Source organism: Mirounga leonina, unplaced genomic scaffold (genome assembly GCF_011800145.1).
Source record: "Mirounga leonina isolate KUSES-001 unplaced genomic scaffold, KU_Mleo_1.0 Mir_114, whole genome shotgun sequence".
In the NCBI taxonomy this organism is placed as follows: Eukaryota; Metazoa; Chordata; class Mammalia; order Carnivora; family Phocidae; genus Mirounga; species Mirounga leonina.
Window position 1 is genome coordinate 26,069,542 of NW_023270265.1, and position 20,945 is coordinate 26,090,486.

The window sequence follows — 20,945 nt, forward strand, 5'->3', positions numbered from 1 at the left end:
TTTCTCACCTGGTCAGAAATTCTAAAAGAAACAAAAATGGTATGATTAAGTAAAGCATAAACTATGTTCCCAATTTTATTTATTTTTTCTTTTTTTTTTAAATATATTTTTAAAGGATTTTATTTATTTATTTGAGAGAGAGAGAATGAGAGAGAGCACATGAGAGGGGTTAGGGTCAGAGGGAGAAGCAGACTCCCTGCCGAGCAGGGAGCCCGATGCGGGACTCGATCCAGGGACTCCAGAATCATGACCTGAGCCGAAGGCAGTCGCTTTACCAACTGAGCCACCCAGGCTCCCACTATGTTCCCAATTTTAAACTTATGTGCCAGTTTAGGTACCTGATATAGCTTGAAAATATCAATAATGAAAACTCATCTGGAATAATAAGCTGGCAGAAATACATCTTACCAGCTTTTAAAAGTGAATAAAAAGTTGATTATCATAAACATATAGTAATGTGTTAAAAAAGGAAGGCTGACAAATAGACCAGAAGTTCTAAAAATGCATTCCAGCTCTCGTAAGAAACTTTTATGGCAAGACTAAAGCAAGCAAAACAATGGAGATCTTGATCTACCAGTTTAAAAACATTATGAAGTGACACTTTTTCATTCAGTAATTGTTTTTATAAAAACTACAAATAAATGTAACTAAATTTAAAAGATCCTTCTCACTGCTATGCAGAAAATGATGTGGATGAAGATAAAAGTCAAACTGGGGCAACATGGTAGGAGACTACTGTTGGAAGTCCAGGCAAGAAACGGTGGCTTGGCTTAGGGAGGCAGCAGTGAAGATGGAGAAACAAACAGTTTTACATGGATTTTGGTGGTAAAATCAGCAGGATATGGGGTCTAATTAGATGTTAAGGGTGAGAGGGTTGTTAAAGATGCCTCCCTCACATCTAGATTTGTCTGGAGGGAAGGAGGTGTCATTTACTAACAAGAAGGAAAAAATAAGAGAAGATTTAATGAGAAAAGACTAAGGGCTCAATAACTAATGAAGGAATAGGAAACAGAAAGATCAATGGAACAAAGTCCAAGAAACACTATACTATATAACGGGATTTAGCATACAAAAGAAATGGCATTTCAAATAAGGGAGATGGGGACATAAATTATTCCATAATTCTTTTTACTACCAAGTTGGGGGCTGGGGAATTAGAGCCTACCTCACAACTGACATCAAAATGGATTCCAGATGAATTAAAGATTTAAATCTAAAAACACAACTGTAAAGGGGTGCTTTGGTGGCACAGTCAGTTAAACGTCCCAACTCTTGGTTTCCGCTCAGGTCATGATCTCAGGGTCATGAGATCAAGCCCGGGGTTGGGCTCCACGCTCAGCACACTCTGCTTAAGTTTCTCTCTTCCTCTCCCTTTCCCCCCGCATTCTCCCCCTCCCCAACCGCCCAGCCCACATACTCTTTCTCACCCTCTCTTTAAAATAAATGAATCTTAAAAAATAAAAACACAACTGTAAAAGCAGAGAAAAATGTTGTAATTTCCAATTTAACTTAAATTTCCATATTTTAAAGTAGTGAAAGTGGCTTAAAGCTTGCAAACACTGCAAAACACCATAAAGAAAAGATACTAAAATTTCTATGTAAGTTTAGAACTTCAGAATTGTTAGGGGGAAAAAGACATTAAATGGTAAAGAAAAAACTAGGAGAAAATGCTTCCCATACATTTAAGAGTTGTAATAATTAACATATTAAAAAGTTTATTTAAATGAGAAAAAAATAAATTATTAAAAAATGAGCAAACACAACAAACAACTCACAAATGTAATACAAATGGCCACTGAATGTCCTAGGGCATTCAATCTCAATAATTAATACAAAATACCAGATTAATTTCCCTAAAAGGATTAAGAGAGTCAGCATGCATCTGTTAATTATCCGGGTACAATCACAAAATCAAATGTGTAGGAAACTATAGCTCACCAACACTGCTGATGAGAGAATCTAAGATGCTAAAATTTTTCTGAAAGGCCATATTTGGCAATATTTATCAAAAAGCCTCCAAACGGGGCATACACTTTGACTCCTCAATACTACATTTAAGAATATATTTTAAGGGAAGGATTTAAAAAGATGTATGTATAAGCTTGTCACTGCAACATGTGTGTAACAGTGAAAACTGGAAGCCACAGATTAATTAAAGAAAAACATTAAAAGTGATGATGTAGTGAATCTGTATTTTTGACTTGAAAAGATGCTTATATATACTGTTAGGGAAAAAAGCAGCTATGGTACAATCCCACTTTAGTTTAACATTGTTTATACCTGTAAACAAACATATGCTCCTCTAGATTAAGAAGAGTCTAGAAAGATAAAACAAACTCTTATCTCTGCATGGTACGATTACTAGTGATTTTCATTTTGTTATTCATCTTTTTCCCAATATCTAATTTTTTTTACAACATATAGAACACATGTGTATAAAAATATTCAGAATATACAAAATACTACTACAAATCAGTAAAAAAAAGTAAAATAACACAACAGAAAAGGGGGCAAAAGACTATGAATGAGCAGTTGACAAAGTACAAAATGGCCAAAAAAAAAAAAGATGCTCACCCTCATTAATAACTAAAGAAATGCAAATCAAAGAAAGATAGCAAAAATTAGCATGTCTCATTGCTTCAAATGCTGGTGAGGTTTATGGAGAAACAAGTATTCACATATATTGCTGATAAAAATATAGATTTGTGCAGGTTTTTGAAAGATAATTTGTACATACAAGGAGATGTGCCAAGAATATTCCTACCCTATTGTTTATTAATGGAAAAAAATTGGAAACAACAGAGAGATGATTGTGTAATATAAGGCAAAGAATTGTAGGCAGCTGTTAAGAATGAGCTACGTCTCCCAAGTAATAATGTGAGCAGAATCTAAGAATCTGTGACATTCACATTTATTATCTTTTTTTTTTTTAAGATTTTATTTATTTATTTGACAGAGAGAGACACAGCAAGAGAGGGAACGCAAGTAGGGGGAGTGGGAGAGGGAGAAGCAGACTTCTTGCTGAGCAGGGAGCCCGATGTGGGGCTCGATCCCAGGACCCTGGGATCATGACCTAAGCCAAAGGCAGACACTTAACGACTGAGCCACCCAGGCGCCCCACATTTATTATCTTTAAAATTGAAAACAACTCTAGCCAGAACTGAATGGACAACCAGGCAGATTTTACAAAGTTAGCGCTGGACTTTTCAAAGGACCCCTTAACTTTGGCAGTTTCCCCTCAGGCACCAGTCAGAGATAACAGCATGGCATGAATAAGGACAGGGAAAACCCTCACCATCTTTCCAGTCCTGTTTATGAGATCACACGTGGTCACTTACAGTGAATGCACACTCTCAACAGTGCAACACTTGGGACACGTGACACCAAATAAAGTTTTCTCTTTAGCTGCAATAACATTTGTTACTACAACTGATCTCCTAGAAACTCTAAGAAAGGGCACTAGAGAAGCCATATTACCACTTCTCAGGTAATCCAGACCTACAGCCATAGCTTTTAAATGTTACTGACCATGACCACTGTAAGACATGCATTTTACATTGACACCCAATATAAACATCTACACCACACTTAGAGAAAACAGAAGTTTTACAGAACGATACTTAAATTTAGTACATGTCATGTGCTCTGATTTCTTTTCTTATTCAATTTTATTTTATTTAAAATGCTGTCATGATCCACTAAAGTTGATTTTAGAATCACTCATGGATTTCAGCCCAATCTGAAAAAACACTGACCCAAAAAAGCCAGCCTACAACCCCTCACCATTCTATCTCCTAATGCTGCTGCCACTGCCACCACCATCACCACCACCACCACCAAATTCGTCTGCTACCTTACTTTTATTCAGGCCATTCTATCCATTTGAAACACCTCCCCTGCTCCTTCCCCATCATCTAAATCCTGCTAATTCTTCCAGACCCACCTAAAATCCCAATTCATTTACAGTCATTTCCAGGCAGACTCTCTTGAAATGTTCCTGAACTCTAAAGACTTACAGCAATAATCATCCAATCAGTTCATCTGTCAATTAATCATATGTGACATCTATTTTGCTAGAATTATTGTTCAAATCTTATACTTGAAATCCTTGTTCATAATCTTACTGAGACTAAAGCCTTACACTTATACAAATGATTTATAACCATTACTGTATCTTAATAATGCCTCACAATTAGCAGTACATGGATTTCATTTCCTTGTAAGAGTCTCAGCTTATCTGCTTATCAGAAGAAAATGCCACCCAGGGCAAGCTACAAGAATATTTTATTTTGGCAGAGACCTAAAGTCAAATTGAGAAAGCTATTCTATAAAATCCCATAGCATTTCAATTAAATAACTGCTGAATAAACAAACAATGTCCAATGAGAGAACACAAATTCAAAATTCTCAAAATTCCTAGAGAATTTCCCTAGGAAAAGGGCTTACCTGTATGGTGAGGCCTGGGGCCATGACGTTTAAATCTTTCTGGAGAGCTTGCTTCAGGTTTTCATCTATTTGATCTGTTTTTGAGGCCAAGAACAACAGCTCTCATGATACTCAAAAAAAAAAAATTTTTTTTCATTGTATTAATATTGGAAAAAACCCAATCATTACTAGACCTAAAGTTTCCATGGTACTACTCTATAGAGCTTAAACCACTTCATATATATGGAAAAAAACTAATTATATTATTATAAATATATAAATTATTACATATATATTTAAAACACATATTTAGTTTTCCTTTTATATGGGAAAAAGTGTGAAGAACTGTCAAAGAAATTAAGGAAGAAAGATGAAAAACAAGTTGTTTATCCAATAAATGGAGATTCTAGGTCTTTAATATCTTAATTCAGTGTGGTTACTGAATATGTGTCCTGATTCTCATAAAAACAAAATTCCCATTTTCAGTCTTTTTTTAAACATTTACTTATTTGTTTTTTAAGATTTTATTTATTTATTTGAGATAGAGCTAGGGAGAGAGCACAAGTAGGACGGAGGGGCAGAGGGAGAGGGAGAAGCAGGCTCCCCCTGAGCAGGGAGCCTGATGCAGGGCTTGATCCCAGGACCTGGATATCATGACCTAAGCTGAAGGCAGACGCTTAACCGACTGAGCCACCCAGGTCCCCCTAAGATTTATTTGAGAGAGAGAGAGCGAGAGAGCACAAACAAGCAAATGAGCGTGGGGAGGGAGAAAGAATCCTCAAGCAGACTCCCCATAGTGTGTGGAGCCTTAAGCAGAGCTTGATCCCAGGACCCTGAGATCATGACCTGAGTCGAAATCAAGAGTCGGCCGCTTAACCAACTGAGACACCCATGTGCCCCTCAGTCAGTCTTTAACCCAAATCTCCAAATAACTAAATTTCATTTCCACGGATCTCTGCTAGTATTTTGGATTTAAGGGGGGCGGGGCACAACTGGGTGGCTCAGTCGGTTGAGCAACCAACTCTTGATTTCGGCTCAGGTCATATCTCAGAGTTGTGATTGGCTCCGTGGCAGGCTCTGTGCTGAGCATGGAGCCTGCTTGGGATTCTCTCTCTCTCTCTCTCTCTGCCCCACCCACCCCTCCCTCCCTCTTGCACACACTCTCTCTTAAAAAAAAAAAAAATTTTTTAAAAAGGGAGTGGGGAGGCTCACAGGAAGGTCTTTGAAGTACACAAGAATGGACATTAAAGCTATCACTTCACTTGGCCTTGTAACTCATGAATTTTCTATCCACCTCAATGTACTTTCACCATTACTAAAACTGGTGATGTGAGAAATGAGGATAGTTTTCTCATACACCTAGTAGTTGTCAATCATCAATGAGGAATGAATCGGTAGATCTCTAAAATGATTAACCATTCCTATGCCCGCCTATAAGAAATTCACTAAGAATTCTGGGGGGAGAAGTAAGCAACCAACAGCAACAACCCTATCATAGGTCATAATAGCTTTCTCTACCACAAATGAAAAGTAATTTGTGCAGAAAAGAGTTAACACAGCAGGCCTGAAGCTGTGATCCTTAGAAAGGCCTGTTTGCAAGCTGGCCTTTGGCTGTCACCTAGAACGTGGATCTGGAAAGGATTCCCACTATTCCCAGAACTGGTAAAAATGACTCACTCTGCCTAAACTGTTTATACAAACAATGTGGCTTATGCTGAACATGTGCCTTCCTTCTGGGAGTGTGGAATTTTGGTATGTGCTATAGGCAGAGGATGCCTTTATGTTAGCCCCCAGTAAAAATTCTGGGCAGTGGGGCTTGTGGGTGGCTCAGTCGGTTAAGTGTCTGACTCTTGATTTTGGCTCAGTTCATGATCTCAGGGTTTTAAGATCGAGCCCCGCATCAGGCTCTGCACTGGGTGTGGAGCCTGCTCAAGATTCTCTCTCTACTGCTCCCTTGGCCCCCGACCTAAAAAAAAAAAAATTCTGGGCAGTAAGTCTCTAATGAGCTTCCTTCTCTAGCAGACATTTCACATGTGTTGTCACACTTTAATAGTGAAGTAAGTGTATCCCACATGCCTCCACTGGGAGAAAACTCTTGGAAGCTTGTGCCTGACTTCCTCCAGATTTTACTTTGTATCCTTTTGTATCTTAGCTCTGAGAACATACACTGAGTCCTGTCAGTCTTCCTAGCAAGTCATCAGACATGGAGGTGGGTCTTGGGAAACTCTAAGAAAGATTTCTAAATTTCCCCAAATTATCTATTAAAATAGCAACAAAGCTAATTTTCACTAAGTTATCATAGTAAAAACAGAATATAGCCTGCAAATAACCTTTTTCCAATCTCTATTAAGTTACATATAATAGATTTCAGAAAATTATCATTCTTAAAATATCTTTTAAGTATTTACTTAGTTTAATCGTAAGAAATTTTAAACTTAAAGAATATTTTAAAGATAAATGCTCTATTATAAATTCAGAAGAAATGCTGAAATAGGATAATGTTTACTAATATTAGAGAGTCCATAGAGTTGACTAAGATTTCCGATTGGTAATTCACATATTTAATTTACAACGAGTAAGACACTCACCAAACAATTCAATGTAAACTTCTTGAAGTGTGTGGGCACTACAAAACTGGTTCAGTTCGTGGTGGATTTTATTGAAGATTAAGGTCTTGTCATAATCTGCAGTGTAGTTCCTCACGATATCAAACACTGAAGGAAAGGTAAAATCCATTTTTACCCATGTATCTTCTAATTCAGCCAATGTAAAAGTTACAATATACATTAGGAAAAGTGACAACAAAATAGTGGGAAAATGAAACACAGCTCACAAACCTTGATGTGTTCCTTGCGCTCAATTTTCCAAATATTACTGCATTTGCAATTCTAATGGGCAAATTTTGAGTTCCATACTAAGGAGAGTATACATTATCGTGGAGATAATAAGAAACTGTCAAAATGTTCAAGCAAGGCCATGACACATCGCATTTGTTCTGTGGCAGCAGTGTGAAGATGAATTATGAGGCAGGGAAAGTATAAGGCAATTACTGCAAAGCAAAAATTTAGCAAGGAGGTAAAGAAGGCCTGAATTAACTGAAGAACACTGGAAATAAAAGAAAGAAACTGCTGCCAAAGACCATTTTTGAAAAGGTAGTGTTTTGTTTTGTTTTTTTAAAAAGATTTTATTTATTTATTTGAGAGAGAGAATGAGAGAGAGAGCACACGAGAGGGGGGAGGGTCAGAGGGAGAAGCAGACTCCCTGCCGAGCAGGGAGCCCGATGCGGGACCTGATCCAGGGACTCCAGGATCATGACCTGAGCCGAAGGCAGTCGCTTAACCGACTGAGCCACCCAGGCGCCCAATGAAAAGGTAGTTTTTAAAGGCTATAAAAAGGGACACCTGGGTGGCTCAGTCAGTTAAGCGGCTGCCTTCCGCTCAGGTCATGATCCCGGGGTCCTGGGATGGAGCCCCGCCTTGGGATCCCTGCTCAGCAGGGAGCCTGCTTCTCCCTCTGCCTCTGCTCCCCCTGCTTGTATTTATCTCTGACAAATATATAAATAAAATCTTAATAAATAAATAAATAAATAAAGGCTGTAAAAAGACACCAAACTAGAAGGAAAAGAAGTGAACCTTTACTGGGCCAGGTTTTATATCAGGCAATTTACATACATTACAACTTAATATTCACAAAAATATTTCCTAATTTTGCATAATAGGAAACAAACAGAATTTCAGAAATGTTCCTAAGCGCACATACTAGACCACACCAGAATCTGTGCTCTACCTATTAAAACATGTTGTTTTTTTCCTTCAGACCCAATGAACCAGCAATATCTTCCCTTCATCTATTTTCCCAATCATAATCCATTCCACCGATTTATAACCAGGGAAAGTAGATGAGAAAAAGACAAAGCAAATAATCACAGAAAAATATAATCCAAATTCACGTGGCAGTAATACAGCTTGCTCTCTACTCTGATATCCTTTTGCTTTTTGTGCCTGTATCAGTGCCATGAAATTTAGCATGAACTTACATTCCTATATATTTTTTTTAATTATATATATATACACACACACACGTATATATATATTTAGATTGGTATCATGTCTTCAGAAGTAAAATAAAAAAACCCTTAAGGAAAAGGGTCTAATTTCACCTTTTTAAATTGTTTTTGCCAAACACAGTATCCTATACATATTAAGCATGCCAATTTTAATAAGGACAGAATGGCAGCTCTTTCAAATGAAAGCAGGGTCCCAAATAGACCCACATACACCCATGTTCATAGCAGCATTATTCATAATAGTTAAAATGTGGAAGCAACCCAAGTTTCCATCAATGGATAAATGACCAAACAAAATGTGGTATATTTATACAATGGAGTATTAGCCTCAGAAAAAAAGGAAATTCTAACACATGCTACAACATGGATGAACCTTGAGGACATTAGGCTAAGTGAAATAAGCCAGTCACAAAAAGACAAATACTATGATTCCACTTATATAAGGTACTTAAGAGTAGACAAAATCATAGAGACAGAAGATAGAATGGTAGCTGCTAGGGGCTGAGGAGAGAGGGAAATGGGGAGTTAATGTTTAATGGGTACAGTTTCATTCTTGCTAGATAAAAAAAAGTTATGGAGATGGATGGTGGTAATGGCTGCCAACAATGTGAATTTCTTTTTTAAGATTTTATTTTTAAGTAACCTCTATACCCAATGTGGGGCTCAAATTTACAACCCCTAGAGCAAGAGTCACATACTCTATCAACTGAGCCAGCTAGGCATCCCTGTGAATGTATTTAATACCGCTGAACTGTATGCTTAAAAATACTTAAGATGGTAAATTTTAAGTTACGTGTATTTTGCCACAATAAAAAAAAAAAGTTGGGAAAAAAAATCAAACATTAAAAAAAAGCAAATCTTTCTTCAGAACTTCTAATTAAGTTTTTGATTGAACAGAGACCACTCCATCTCTGTGGATTTTCTTTACCAAGGAAATGTTTTCCCCACACTGAGATTTTTCAGATTGCTTTGCAAGTTATAGCAAATCTCAACTAGAAAAGAGTTTTCTATGATCATAAATCAGTTTGGCCCAGGAACTGATCAGTTACAGATTTTTAATACGAAAGGAAAAGCTCTCTCATCCTGACTGGATAAAATGCTACTTTCTACGAACTCTAGAAATAATCAGTGATTGTCTTGTTCTTAGAAAAACTATGATGAGAGAAGAGTAACACATAAAATTGCAGAAAGTCAACTGTGTTCAGGACTTGTGACCTATTTCTGCTACCATTCCCCAGAAATGTAAAAGATTCCAGTGATCATTTTTTTATATGTATCAGAAATGAATGAAGTCATAAAACCTTAAAAGTACCTTCTTATATTCCTTAAGGAATCTCTCCAGTTATAAATACTCTAATTATAACTATAAAAACAACAGAATAAGGGCCCCTGGGTTGCTCAGTCAGTTAAGCATCCAACTTTTTTTTTTTTTTTTAATTTAAATTTTAGTTAGTGAACATACAATGCAATATTGGTTTCTGGAGTACAATTCAGTGATTCATCATTTACATATAACACCCAGTGCTCATCAAAAGTGCCCTCCTTAATACCCACCCCCATCTAACCCATCTCCCACCTACCTCCTTCCATCAACCCTCAGTCTGTTCTTTATTTTTAAGAGCCTCTTACGGCTTGTTTTCCTCTCTCCTTCTTTTCTTTTTCCCCTTCCCATATGCTCATCTGTTTTCTTTCTTAAATTCCTTATCTCAGTGAGATCATATAGTACTTATCTTTCTCTGACTTATTTCACTTAGCATAATACACTCTAGCTCCATCCATGTTGTTGCAAATGTCAAGATTTCATTCTTTTTGATGACTGAGTAATACACACACACACACACACACACACACTACCTCTTCTTTATCTATTCATCAGTCTATGGACACTTGGGCTCTCTCCATAGTTTGGTTTTTTTTTTTTTTAAGATTGTATTTATTTATATGCCAGAGAGAGAGAGCACACAAGCAGGGAGAACGGGAGGCAAGGGGAGAAGCAGACTCCCCGCTGAGCAAGGAGCCTGATGCGGGACTCCATCCCAGGACTCTGGGATCATGACCTGAGCGGAAGGCAGACACTTAACCAACTGAGGCACCCAGGCGTCCCCATGGTTTGGCTATTGTTGATAATGCTGCTATAAACATCAGGGGGCATGTACCCCTTCGAATCTGTATTCTCCTATCTTTTGAGTAAATACCTAGTAGTCCAATTGCTGGATCGTAAGGCAGTTCTATTTTTAACTTTCTGAGGAAACTCCAAACTGTTCTTCAGAGTGGCTGCACCAGTTTGCATTCCCACCAATAGTGCAAGAGGGTTCCCTTTCTCCACATCCTTGCCAACACCTGTTGTTTCTTGTGTTAATTTTAGCCATTCTGACAGGTGTGAGGTGATAGCTCATCATGGTTTTGATTTGTATTTCCCTGATGATGAACGACGTTAAGTATCTTTTCATCTGTCTTTAGCCATCTGGATGTCTTCTTGGAAAAGTATCTATTCATATCTTCTGCCCATTTCTTAATTGGATTATTTGTTTTTTGGTTGTTGAGTTTGGTAAGTTTTTACAGATTTTGGATACTAACCATTTATCAGATACTTTATTTGCAAATATCTTCTCCCATTCCATAGGCTGCCTTTTAGTTCTGTTGATTTGTTTCCTTTGCTGTCCAGAAGGTTTTTTTTTTTATGATGTTATGTTAATCACCATACATTACATCATTAATTTTTGATGTAGTCCAGAAGCTTTTTATCTTAAGTCCTAAGAGTTCATTTTTGTTTTTGTTTCCCTATTCTAACTATAAAAACAACAAAATAGGGGTGCCGGGGTGGCTTAAACGTCCAACTTTTTGGAGTACAATTCGGTTAAACGTCGGTTAAACGTCGGTAAAACGTCCAACTCTTGATCTTAGCTCAGGTCTTGATCTCAGGGTCATGAGTTTAAGCAAGCTCTGTGTGGGGCTCCACACTGGGCATGGAGCCTACTTAAAAACAAAAACAAAACAGAAATATATGGGCACCATACCTGCACAAGGGGCCAACATATTAACCACTTCTATTCGGTCAATATAGATCATGACCCCACCACTAAAAACAAAGAAATGGAAAAAATGTGAGCCAAATAAAATTACAATCCCAGATTCCCACATTGTCAAACATATCCCACATGATAGAAATTTAGAAGGAAAATCTAAAGACATACACAACTCACTGATTAAAATGACCACCAACCTCTATCCACTCATCACTCAGATGTCCCTACACACACTTAATCTACCTCCTCTCATAACCAAGGGTCATCTCTATAACTGTTGTAATCAAAACAGCTCACATGAAGACTAAACCTATAACCTAGGGATACTTAGCACCTTGCCCTTACTAACTGAAGCTAACAACTAAAGCACTGCCCTTCTCAAACTTTTCCATCAAAGAACCAAGTAAAATCGTTCCCCAAGAGGTATGAAAGCCAGCCATGGGGTGACATTTTTTTGGTTTCCTGACTTATCTTAATAATTCATGAAGAGTTTTAATCTACTTTTTAATCTGTATTTATTCTAACATGAAAAAAAGAATTTCCCCCCAAACCCTCAAGTAAAATTGACACTTCAGAAAGATAGGTCTTGTTAATTAATGGCTTCCTATACCTCCTGGCCTATCAGCACAGACTCTAAGGCACATGTGAACCTCAATTTAAGATACATGAAGTTAGAGATTTTGAAATTAAACAACCAAGTCTTCCTAACAACTTATAATGACATTTTTTTCCTGATAAAAAAGGGTAGTAACTGCTCACAGAAAAAAAATCTGAGAAAATAAGGGAAGCGTGAAGATGAAATTTACCCCAAATCTCATGAGTTGCCAATTCTGAGTCCCCTCTAAGGGGAATCCATAGAAGAGTTACAGAAAGACCTAGGAAGAACTTAGTATCAAATATGTAAACTTAAAACAGAGGGAGATTCTCCCCTTTTTACAAGCATTCTGTCCTTCCATAGATGTCCAAGCCTATTTTACAGGCTTGTAAATACTGATATTCTAGTCATTTAAAATAGAGCATTTAAAAAAATACCTTGAATTTTACATTCTTCTTTTGATACAATTCAACATACTGATTATACTCTAGAAATAATTTGGGCTTTGCTTGCCGTTCTCCCCCTAAAACTCTATACAGCAGAGACTTTCAAAGTAAGGTCCTCAGAACAGCAGCAGAAGCATCACCTAGAAACTTCTGCTAGAAATGCAAATTCTTTTTGCTTTCTTTTTTTTTTTTTTAAAGATTTTATTTATTTATTTGAGAAAGAGAGAGAGGGAGGGAGAACGAGGAGGGAGAGTGAGAAGGAGAAGCAGACTCCCCGCTGAGCAGAGAGCCTGATGTAGACTCGATCCCAGGACTCTGAGATCATGACCCAAGCCAAAGGAAGACACTTAACCGAGCCACCCAGGTGCCCTAGAAATGCAAATTCTTGAGCCTAATTACAGACCTAATGAACCAGAAACTCTAATTAGATGGCATTTAGGGGACGCCTGGGTGGCTCAGCAGGTTAAGTGTCCAGCTCTTGGTTTTGTCTCAGGTCATGATCTCAGGGGTGTGAGATGGAGCCCCACATTGGAGTCTGTGCTCAGCATGGAGTCTGCGTGAGATTCTCTCTCTCTCTCCCCCTGCTCACTCACTCTAAAATAAGTAAATAAATAAAATCTTTTAAAAAAAATCTTTGTTAGATGGCATTTAGTACTACAGATGACAAGAAGGTGAGAATGATTTCATCCAAACTGTTTGTTATTGAATACCTAGTCTGAGTCAAGTGCTGGGTAAGGCAGTTTACATACACTAATCCTAATCCTCACAATAACTCTGCAAGATAGGTCTTATTACCTGATTTTTACAAACAAGGAAAGTAAGCTTAACAAAGTCAATAAATACATGTATGGGGACAAGGAGTATATGGGAACTCTCTGTCCTTTTGCTTAGCTATGAACCTGTAAGTGCTCTAAAAACTAAAGTCTATTAAAAAAAGAGTAAAGCAGATGTGGCAGTGCTGATATACGAAGTTAGGTCTGCCAGCTCTGAAACTACTTTTTTCAATACCCAAGTAGCTTCTAAGATGGAAAGCTTGGAGACAGGGCTTTACTCAATAATGCTCACAAGAGAAATCTCCCTGGATTACTATCATGTCTATCTGAAAGATGTTTAAGTAACCAGAGTTTATGAACAGAAACTCCATCTGAACTAAAGGCAGGTTGGTAAGCAACGGAAAGCTTACCTTGTTCCACAAGGCACATTTTTAACTTCATCGGTTTGTAGTGTTGTCTGGGGGGAAAAAAAAATATTTCATGAATACTCAGGACACGCATCGTCAAAAAACTACTAGTCCCAGAGGAAAACCTCCAGAGAACTGCTAAGAGGTAAGTACAGAAGAGCTCCATTACAATTTCAGTCCCCAAAGATTAGCTATCAGAGTAATTTCTTTTTGTATCCTAGTAGATGTGAAAAACAAGACAAAATATTTTATAACTAATGTCCCAATGAAGATGCACTTGCACAACCTAGAGTGGAGAGGTTAACTGGGGGTGGGAGCTGGGGCAAAGAAAAAAAAAAGTACACTTGGAAAGTTTCAATGTTCAATCTGAAAGTTTCAATGTTCAGTCTTTCAGAGTTCCTTATTTGCATAGAACTGGCCTGGGATTGGAAACTACATGGCTTACCCTTAGGACTTTGCTCTGAACTTTAATTCCACTGCATATTCTGGACACACTGAACCTTATTTAAGGATACAGCAAAATATTACTTTATGGAATATAAGCAAAAAAGGAAACATGGTCCTTGTTTCTAAAAAGCTCACAATCCAACACAGGAAATAAAATCCTCATAAAACAATCTATAACAAGTACAAAATAACAGAGTATATTGTTAGGTTAAGTGATAAAGAGTAAAAATAAGTTTGGAAAGCTCTCTGCGGTGAAATATTTATAAGCCAGGTCTAGAGAAAGGAAAATGAGGAAGGTAAGGTAGAGACACATCTTAGGTTCAATAGCTCCTCATGCCAGGAGCTCCTTCAGGCCTACATATATAGACTGTACATTATGAAGAATACATAGGAAGACTTTGTGACTGTCACCTGCTTTTTTCTTTTTTTAATATTTTATTTATTTGAGGGCACCTGGGTGGCTCAGTTGGTTAAGCGACTGCCTTCGGCTCAGGTCATGATCCTGGAGTCTCGGGATCAAGTCCCGCATCGGGCTCCCTGCTCCGCAGGGAGCCTGCTTCTCCCTCTGACCCTCCCCCCTCTCATGTGCTCTCTGTCTCTCTCATTCTCTCTGTCTCAGATAAATAAATAAAATCTTAAAAAAAAAAAAAAATTATTTATTTGAGAGAGAGAGACAGAGAGAGAACATGAGTGGGGGCAGGGAGAGAGGGACAAGCACACTTCTCCGGGGAGCCTGACGTGGGGCTCAATCCCAGGACCCTGAGATCATGACCTGAGCCAAAGGCAGACGCTTAACCGACTGAGCCACCCAGGTGCCCTGCTTTTTGCTTTCTCTGTGCCTTGGCAACAGTGTTGGCAAATGAGACTTTCTCCTGGCCCCTGCCCACTGGGGACCTTCCAGTCTAAACCATCCATCTTTCTCTTGCCTGAGTGCCAACACGGTTGTCCTTCCAGTCTAAACCATCCTTCTTTCTCTTGCCTGAGGAAGGGAGGCAGGCCAGGCAGAGGACAGAACTGGAGGCAGTCCATCTAGGAAATGGGACCATGAAGCCACACATGTAGAACATTTGGATTGCTAGTTTGCAGCTTTTATTTCTGGTGTGTTTGTTGCACAGCTATTTGAAATGTTTAATAAAGCTTTATAAACTAAAAAAAAAGGAGCTATCCTATTAAATATACAAAGTTGAGGACAAATTGCGTGTACAGATGACAGGAAGCGAGCTGGCTCGCCTAGAGCAAAACAGGCAATATAGAGGAGGGCAAATTCTGCTAAGAGAATGTGATATTAGAGGGCCCAGGATGTTTGCTGGGGGGCTTGGGCTCTCCATAGTCCATCTTACATTCAGCCACAAAATGGACCTTTCAAAATGTTTTTTTCCCCTTAATTCCTGTACTTCCATGTGATACGGTTCTCATTATCCATCTTATCTGGAGGCCAGAAAACCAGCTGGGAAGCTGAAGTATTAATTTATTTAAATTAATTTAGTAAAGGCCATGGAAATTGAAGGCTGTCAGTTCAAGAGACGTAACAGGAAGGATGTAGTAAGTAGCTACATATTCCATGAGGGAAAAGAAAAGAGGATAACTCTAGGGTTGAGAAATTAGGGGGATGGTAAACATAAATGACAGGTTCTAGACAGAGTGAGGGGAGTTAATGAAGAGATGAGTTCAATTTATTTCCTTCAAAATATTAACCAAATTCAATTTCCATATCCCATATCAGCTTTTAATATACATTCCTATTTAACCTAGAGGATGTCACCTAGCCAAGAACTAGGAAAGAGTTCAAATGTTAAATCCTCTACTTAATATCCAATCTTCAAGTACTTTTATACTTCTTTTCTATCAACCCCAAAATTATCTTCCCAGTCTTTGGTTATATTATATATGCTTTAAAGGGTGAAGGTTTTCATATTTCTCTAAGCATACGTTTTGGGTTTTTTTAATATCATATGCAGGATCTCACATTTTCCAAGATGCTACTTATATATTCCTTTCAACTGCCAAGTTTGTTAAGCCATTTGTTTACACAGGTTGTGTTCTCATGCGTTCCAAAGATTCCTAAAAATAAATTTATGTCTCATTCTTACAAGAACAATTTCTTAGAAGAGTTTTATTACTGTATTTCTTTCCTAGAATGTTACTGTGTCATGTATAAAGAAAGAACATTCCTATTTAGCCGCACTGGCTCTAGCCTTTAATATTTTGTATATGTAAGGTATATTAGTTTATACTAAAATCTTTTTACTAATTTCATGTCTTATGACAATTTATTACTATTTATGTATATATACACACACACTATATGTCTGTCGTATGCTGTTAACTTCTAAATCTGTTTTAATGTTTACTGACTGTAACTCTTTTATATATCTCTGCATCAGTATGACTCAAAATAATAAGCTCCAAGAAAGCAGAAACAGATTTGCCTGGCTTTGAACAACATTTTTAAAAAGCTCCTTATCTCTAAGGGTCTGAGGATGCCATTGATAACATCATTACTAACTGTTTGGGCTGTTGGTGAGGTCATGTAATTAAAACCCCTTCTTTCATGGAGGAATAACTGAAGTCTACAATGGTTAAATGTTCTGCAAAGTCATGTAATCAATTAGCGGCAAAGCCAGAGCCAGAACCTAAGTCTCCAGGTTTCTGGCCTCATGTTCACTACACCATATTGCTTCCTAAGAAATCAGCTCAATTTAACAACTTTCACCACAAGCAGAAAGGTCAGAAATATAAATGTGTTATAACCCGATTCAGGAAGTTGGGAAACTTTCCAGAAAGAAAATACACAAAGAAACTTAGAGAATACAAACAACAGTATTAAAGGAAACATGACAAGAGCCAAAATTTACCATACAGACTTTAGGAGCTATAGATTAGAAGAAGAGGGATTTGCAATGAGACTTTAAAAGACTGGCAAGATTGAGATAGGAGAGCAGTAATGACGGGAGAGAGAGTGAAAGAAGAGGTGACAACATGAACCAAGGCAAGAGTGAAAAAATAAACACGGGAAAACAATATGGAAATCAGTCTGACTAGGGAAAGAACACAACATTTCATTTCAACAGACACAATTCTTGCCTAAAACCATCTAAAAGGAAATTGGAGGGAAATCTGGAGGATTTAAATATTCATGATGAAATTCTCACTAGCACGGAGCCTAGACTTAAATTACAAGATTAAATACATTGAATTTTCCTGAGTCCTGGAAAAATCAGCAGCAGACAGTACACAAACTTCTGAATCCAAAGATTTATGATCACACTGAGCTTGCAAAAGCAGTCATGATCTAATCCTATTTTGTCATCTTGTTGTATCAAAAGATATTTACTAAGTGTCTCCCATGGCCAAGATACTGTTTTCAATGAACAGATGCTTATTTCAAATATTCTGGGATGCTGTCAAAATAGAACATTCACTAAGGTTCCACAAAAAATTGTGCTTAATGTCCCAGGCAAAAATGTTAGGCAGAAAAGCTGTGTATAAAAATTTAGATCCTCCATGTTAACAGTCCAGGACCTGGCCTCTATGGAAATCACACACCATTCTAAATGAAGTAATCAATGGTTTGTATTTCTAGTTGTGTTTCAAAGTCCTGCTTTTATTTTGACAGCAGGAACAAAAAACCTGCTGTATAGCACTATATAGATGCGGGAAGTCCTCAGTCCTTCCAAGTTGCCTGGCTCATACTTCTAACATACTTCAAGAGAGTGAGGTGGTTCAAAATCGTGTAGTGTGATAATTGTACTCTGAACTTTGTAACTCCTGTATTTAAGTAAATACCACCATTTGCTTAAGCAATAAAGAAATCCAACTCCACCCACAAATGTGGTAACTGTTCCTGTCACACCTGTCTATCCAGTGTGGGAGCTTCCCTAGGAATCACTCACCTGCACAGATCTGAATGTAGTAATGAAAGGCAACATGATATGATAGCCTGGTCCACTGGGGCTAGTTAGTAAAGCTCCTCCCCTGCAAAAAGATGTTTCAGTTTAACAAGATTATAAAGTGAGAAATCCTCTCTCCAAATCTAAAACGCTATAATAAATATTCACTCTTCCTCATGCTACTGACCTACTAAAACCTCACTAATATGAGCTATTCATTATGAACTACCGGTCCCTAAAATATCTGCCAAAGGTGGAAAAGATCAAATTAAACTGCCAATGTTACACTTTGTTTCATAAGCTCCAACAACGATACCTCTGGGTCTCCAGCACTGCTCTCAGGTACAAAGGATTTTCCTTGGTCTTTAAGCTTCTGAGAAATAATTATGAAAAAAATTCTAAGGGCTCTCAGCTGTTGTACTTTAATTGTACAGAACACGAACCAAATCAAAACATAATACATTTCATTATCAGGTTGAAAAAAGAAGACAACACAAAGTTTCAAAGAATGAGAAAATTTCTGAGGTTCAAGACTCTTTATCTACCTATATTAAAATACTGGAAGACTAAAGTCTCTATTAAAAATAACAAAAACTTAGCATGGAAAGATGAAGGGTAGGGGATAAGACTATAAATAAGATAGTATATAACTGTGGAGGTGTTCACCAAATTCTGGAATGTGAGAAATATGAAAATACATCTTAAAAATTCCACAAAGGAGGCATTTGGGGGACAAGTATAAAAATGAAGTCCTATTTTACATAGTGAATAATAAATTTATAGAACTTACTTTCTTATCTTGAAAACACAAATAGGTTTCAAAGAATTCACAACAAATAACTAAGAAAAGTTGAACTGAGGTCCATTCCTAATTCTTTGAGAGCCATACCTTGAAATGTTCTTTCCTTGGTTTTACTGTCAGGAAGACAATGCTGAACTAGGTGGAAATATGGACTAATCTGTCATTTGTTATGCTAGATTTCTTTCTACTAAGACCTATCACTAAAATTGTATTTGAAACTAGATTCAGGATGGATGTTAAAGTAGAAATATCAGTTTGGGGGGATAACAAAAACAAGCAGAAAGTTGAAGCTCTTTCAAATACATTATAATTGCAATTTCTCCAAAATGTTGTCTGTCTACACAAAAGGAACTGGTTGGAACTATGCTGAAGGAAAAACTATTCCGCCTCACCCAGAGAGCAACACATCCCACATTATTCCTTTCCTCAACTTGAAAAGAAAGGATAAGGTGGGAGAATGGTGGCCCATCGATGCTGTATTTGTCCCTCAAGGTCCAGGGATATAACAACTGTCATGATCATCATGGCCTCCTAAGCCAAAACCGGTCACTATTTCCATTATTAGAGGGAAAAAATCTAAGGAACAACCACAAACAGGAGTAGAGTTTCTAAATGACATCTCTAACTACAAACTAAAAGCCTGTACAGCGATGTCATTTATCCACCTCTTCAGTCACAGTGGAGTTTCTTTCACAGTGGACTGCCTTTCTTTTCTTCCTTCTTCGTTTTTCCCACAAGTAACTGAGTTTGCGGTCTGCCAGGAAGACTTCTCTGGAGGAAGTCTTAACGTCTGCACAAAATTCACAGAGCACTCGAACTAATACCTAGAGGGTGCTCGGCCTCCATACTCCCCCAGGGCTGGGACGAAAATCACTTCCTAAGACTGGAAGAGTTCCCCGATGCTGCAAGAGGGTACAACTTCGTAGACTCACTCTTTCTACCTACTTTAGACCCGAGCTGCCTGCACACGCCGCTCACCTGTAGTACACAGCCAGGTGTCCTTCCTCGATCTTGTGGATGGAAGCGTAGAGAAGGACAACCACCAGACTCACCACTGCGGCCACCAGAACCCGGGCTTGAGTCATATTCATCCTTTTCCTCCTAGATGAGGGAGGAAAGGATCCCCAGCCCCGTGAATGACAGGCCCACCCCCCCAGTTTCCACCCTCCCTCGGGAGAGCTGGCGTCCTTCCGCAGGCCGAGCCGGGGAGTCCTGTGGCCCTCCTCACACAGCCTACTTCCCCTGGCCAACCCCTCAGCCCGAAGCGGGCCGTGAGCCGCCCCTACTCGGTGGGCGTCCTGACACCCCCTCTCTCAACGGCCGCTCCCCACCCTCGCACCCACCCAAACCCCGCGGAAGGCACTAACTGAGAAGGGGCCAGCCGTAGACTCCAGAGGGAGGCCGACCCTAAGGCCGCGCCTCACCGATCAGTGACGCATCGCCCCCGCCTGCACGTGCAGCCGCCTCCCCGGCCGCGCCAACCGCCGCCAACAGGCAGCCCCGCCCACTCGCCCGGCACTGCGGCTGCGCAGCCACGCACGCCGGCGCAGCTCTCACCGCGCCACCAGAGAGACGGGGAGCAGGCAGGACAAAATTCCCCTGGCTTCCCGCCTTCGGAGGTACGGGAGCTCTTGTCTGCGTAATACTGGTTTCCTGCTCTGGAAGAGAAAGGAAGTCGGCCGACTGGAGTAAGCAGGGATGTAGAGGAAAGGAGATGGCGCCTGGGACGAGGGACTGGTCAGTTTGTTCTTGTGCAGAAACTCACTCCTGCACTCAGTGTGGTAGCTGTTTATTCATACTGTGTGACAAGCACGTGCTTCAGGCACGGATCCCGTGCGAATTCGGGAGCAATAGACCTGTTGCAAGAAAAGTATTGTGGAAGTTCAGAAGAGAAGGATACTCAATTTGACCACGTCTTTCAGTCATCAGGTATTTTTCTGAGCACCGTTTAATGTGCCAGAATATTGATCCAGTGAGGGCTTCATAAAGGTCATCCCAAATAGGAACAGCACGTATGAGTGGTGTGCGTGTGTGTGTTCGGGTGGGGTGGGGGGCTCCAGGTAGGCTC

The 20,945-nt window shown here is 38.9% G+C and overlaps 1 protein-coding gene across 1 annotated transcript in view; it reads right to left on the minus strand.

Moving 5' to 3' along the window:
- The window catches only part of ERLIN1 (ER lipid raft associated 1), a 40,013-nt gene extending 19,647 nt beyond the window's left edge, over positions 1 to 20,366 (minus strand). The window contains exons 1-7 of the mRNA XM_035027089.1: positions 20,245 to 20,366; positions 19,856 to 19,978; positions 18,079 to 18,160; positions 13,742 to 13,788; positions 11,509 to 11,570; positions 7,014 to 7,139; positions 4,447 to 4,520 (exon numbers count right to left, since the gene is read on the minus strand). Of these exons, the coding sequence (XP_034882980.1) occupies positions 4,447 to 4,520; positions 7,014 to 7,139; positions 11,509 to 11,570; positions 13,742 to 13,788; positions 18,079 to 18,160; positions 19,856 to 19,968 (504 nt within the window). The 5' untranslated portion in view covers positions 19,969 to 19,978; positions 20,245 to 20,366. The remainder of the gene's footprint in view (positions 1 to 4,446; positions 4,521 to 7,013; positions 7,140 to 11,508; positions 11,571 to 13,741; positions 13,789 to 18,078; positions 18,161 to 19,855; positions 19,979 to 20,244) is intronic.
- Positions 20,367 to 20,945: the final 579 nt, after the last annotated feature.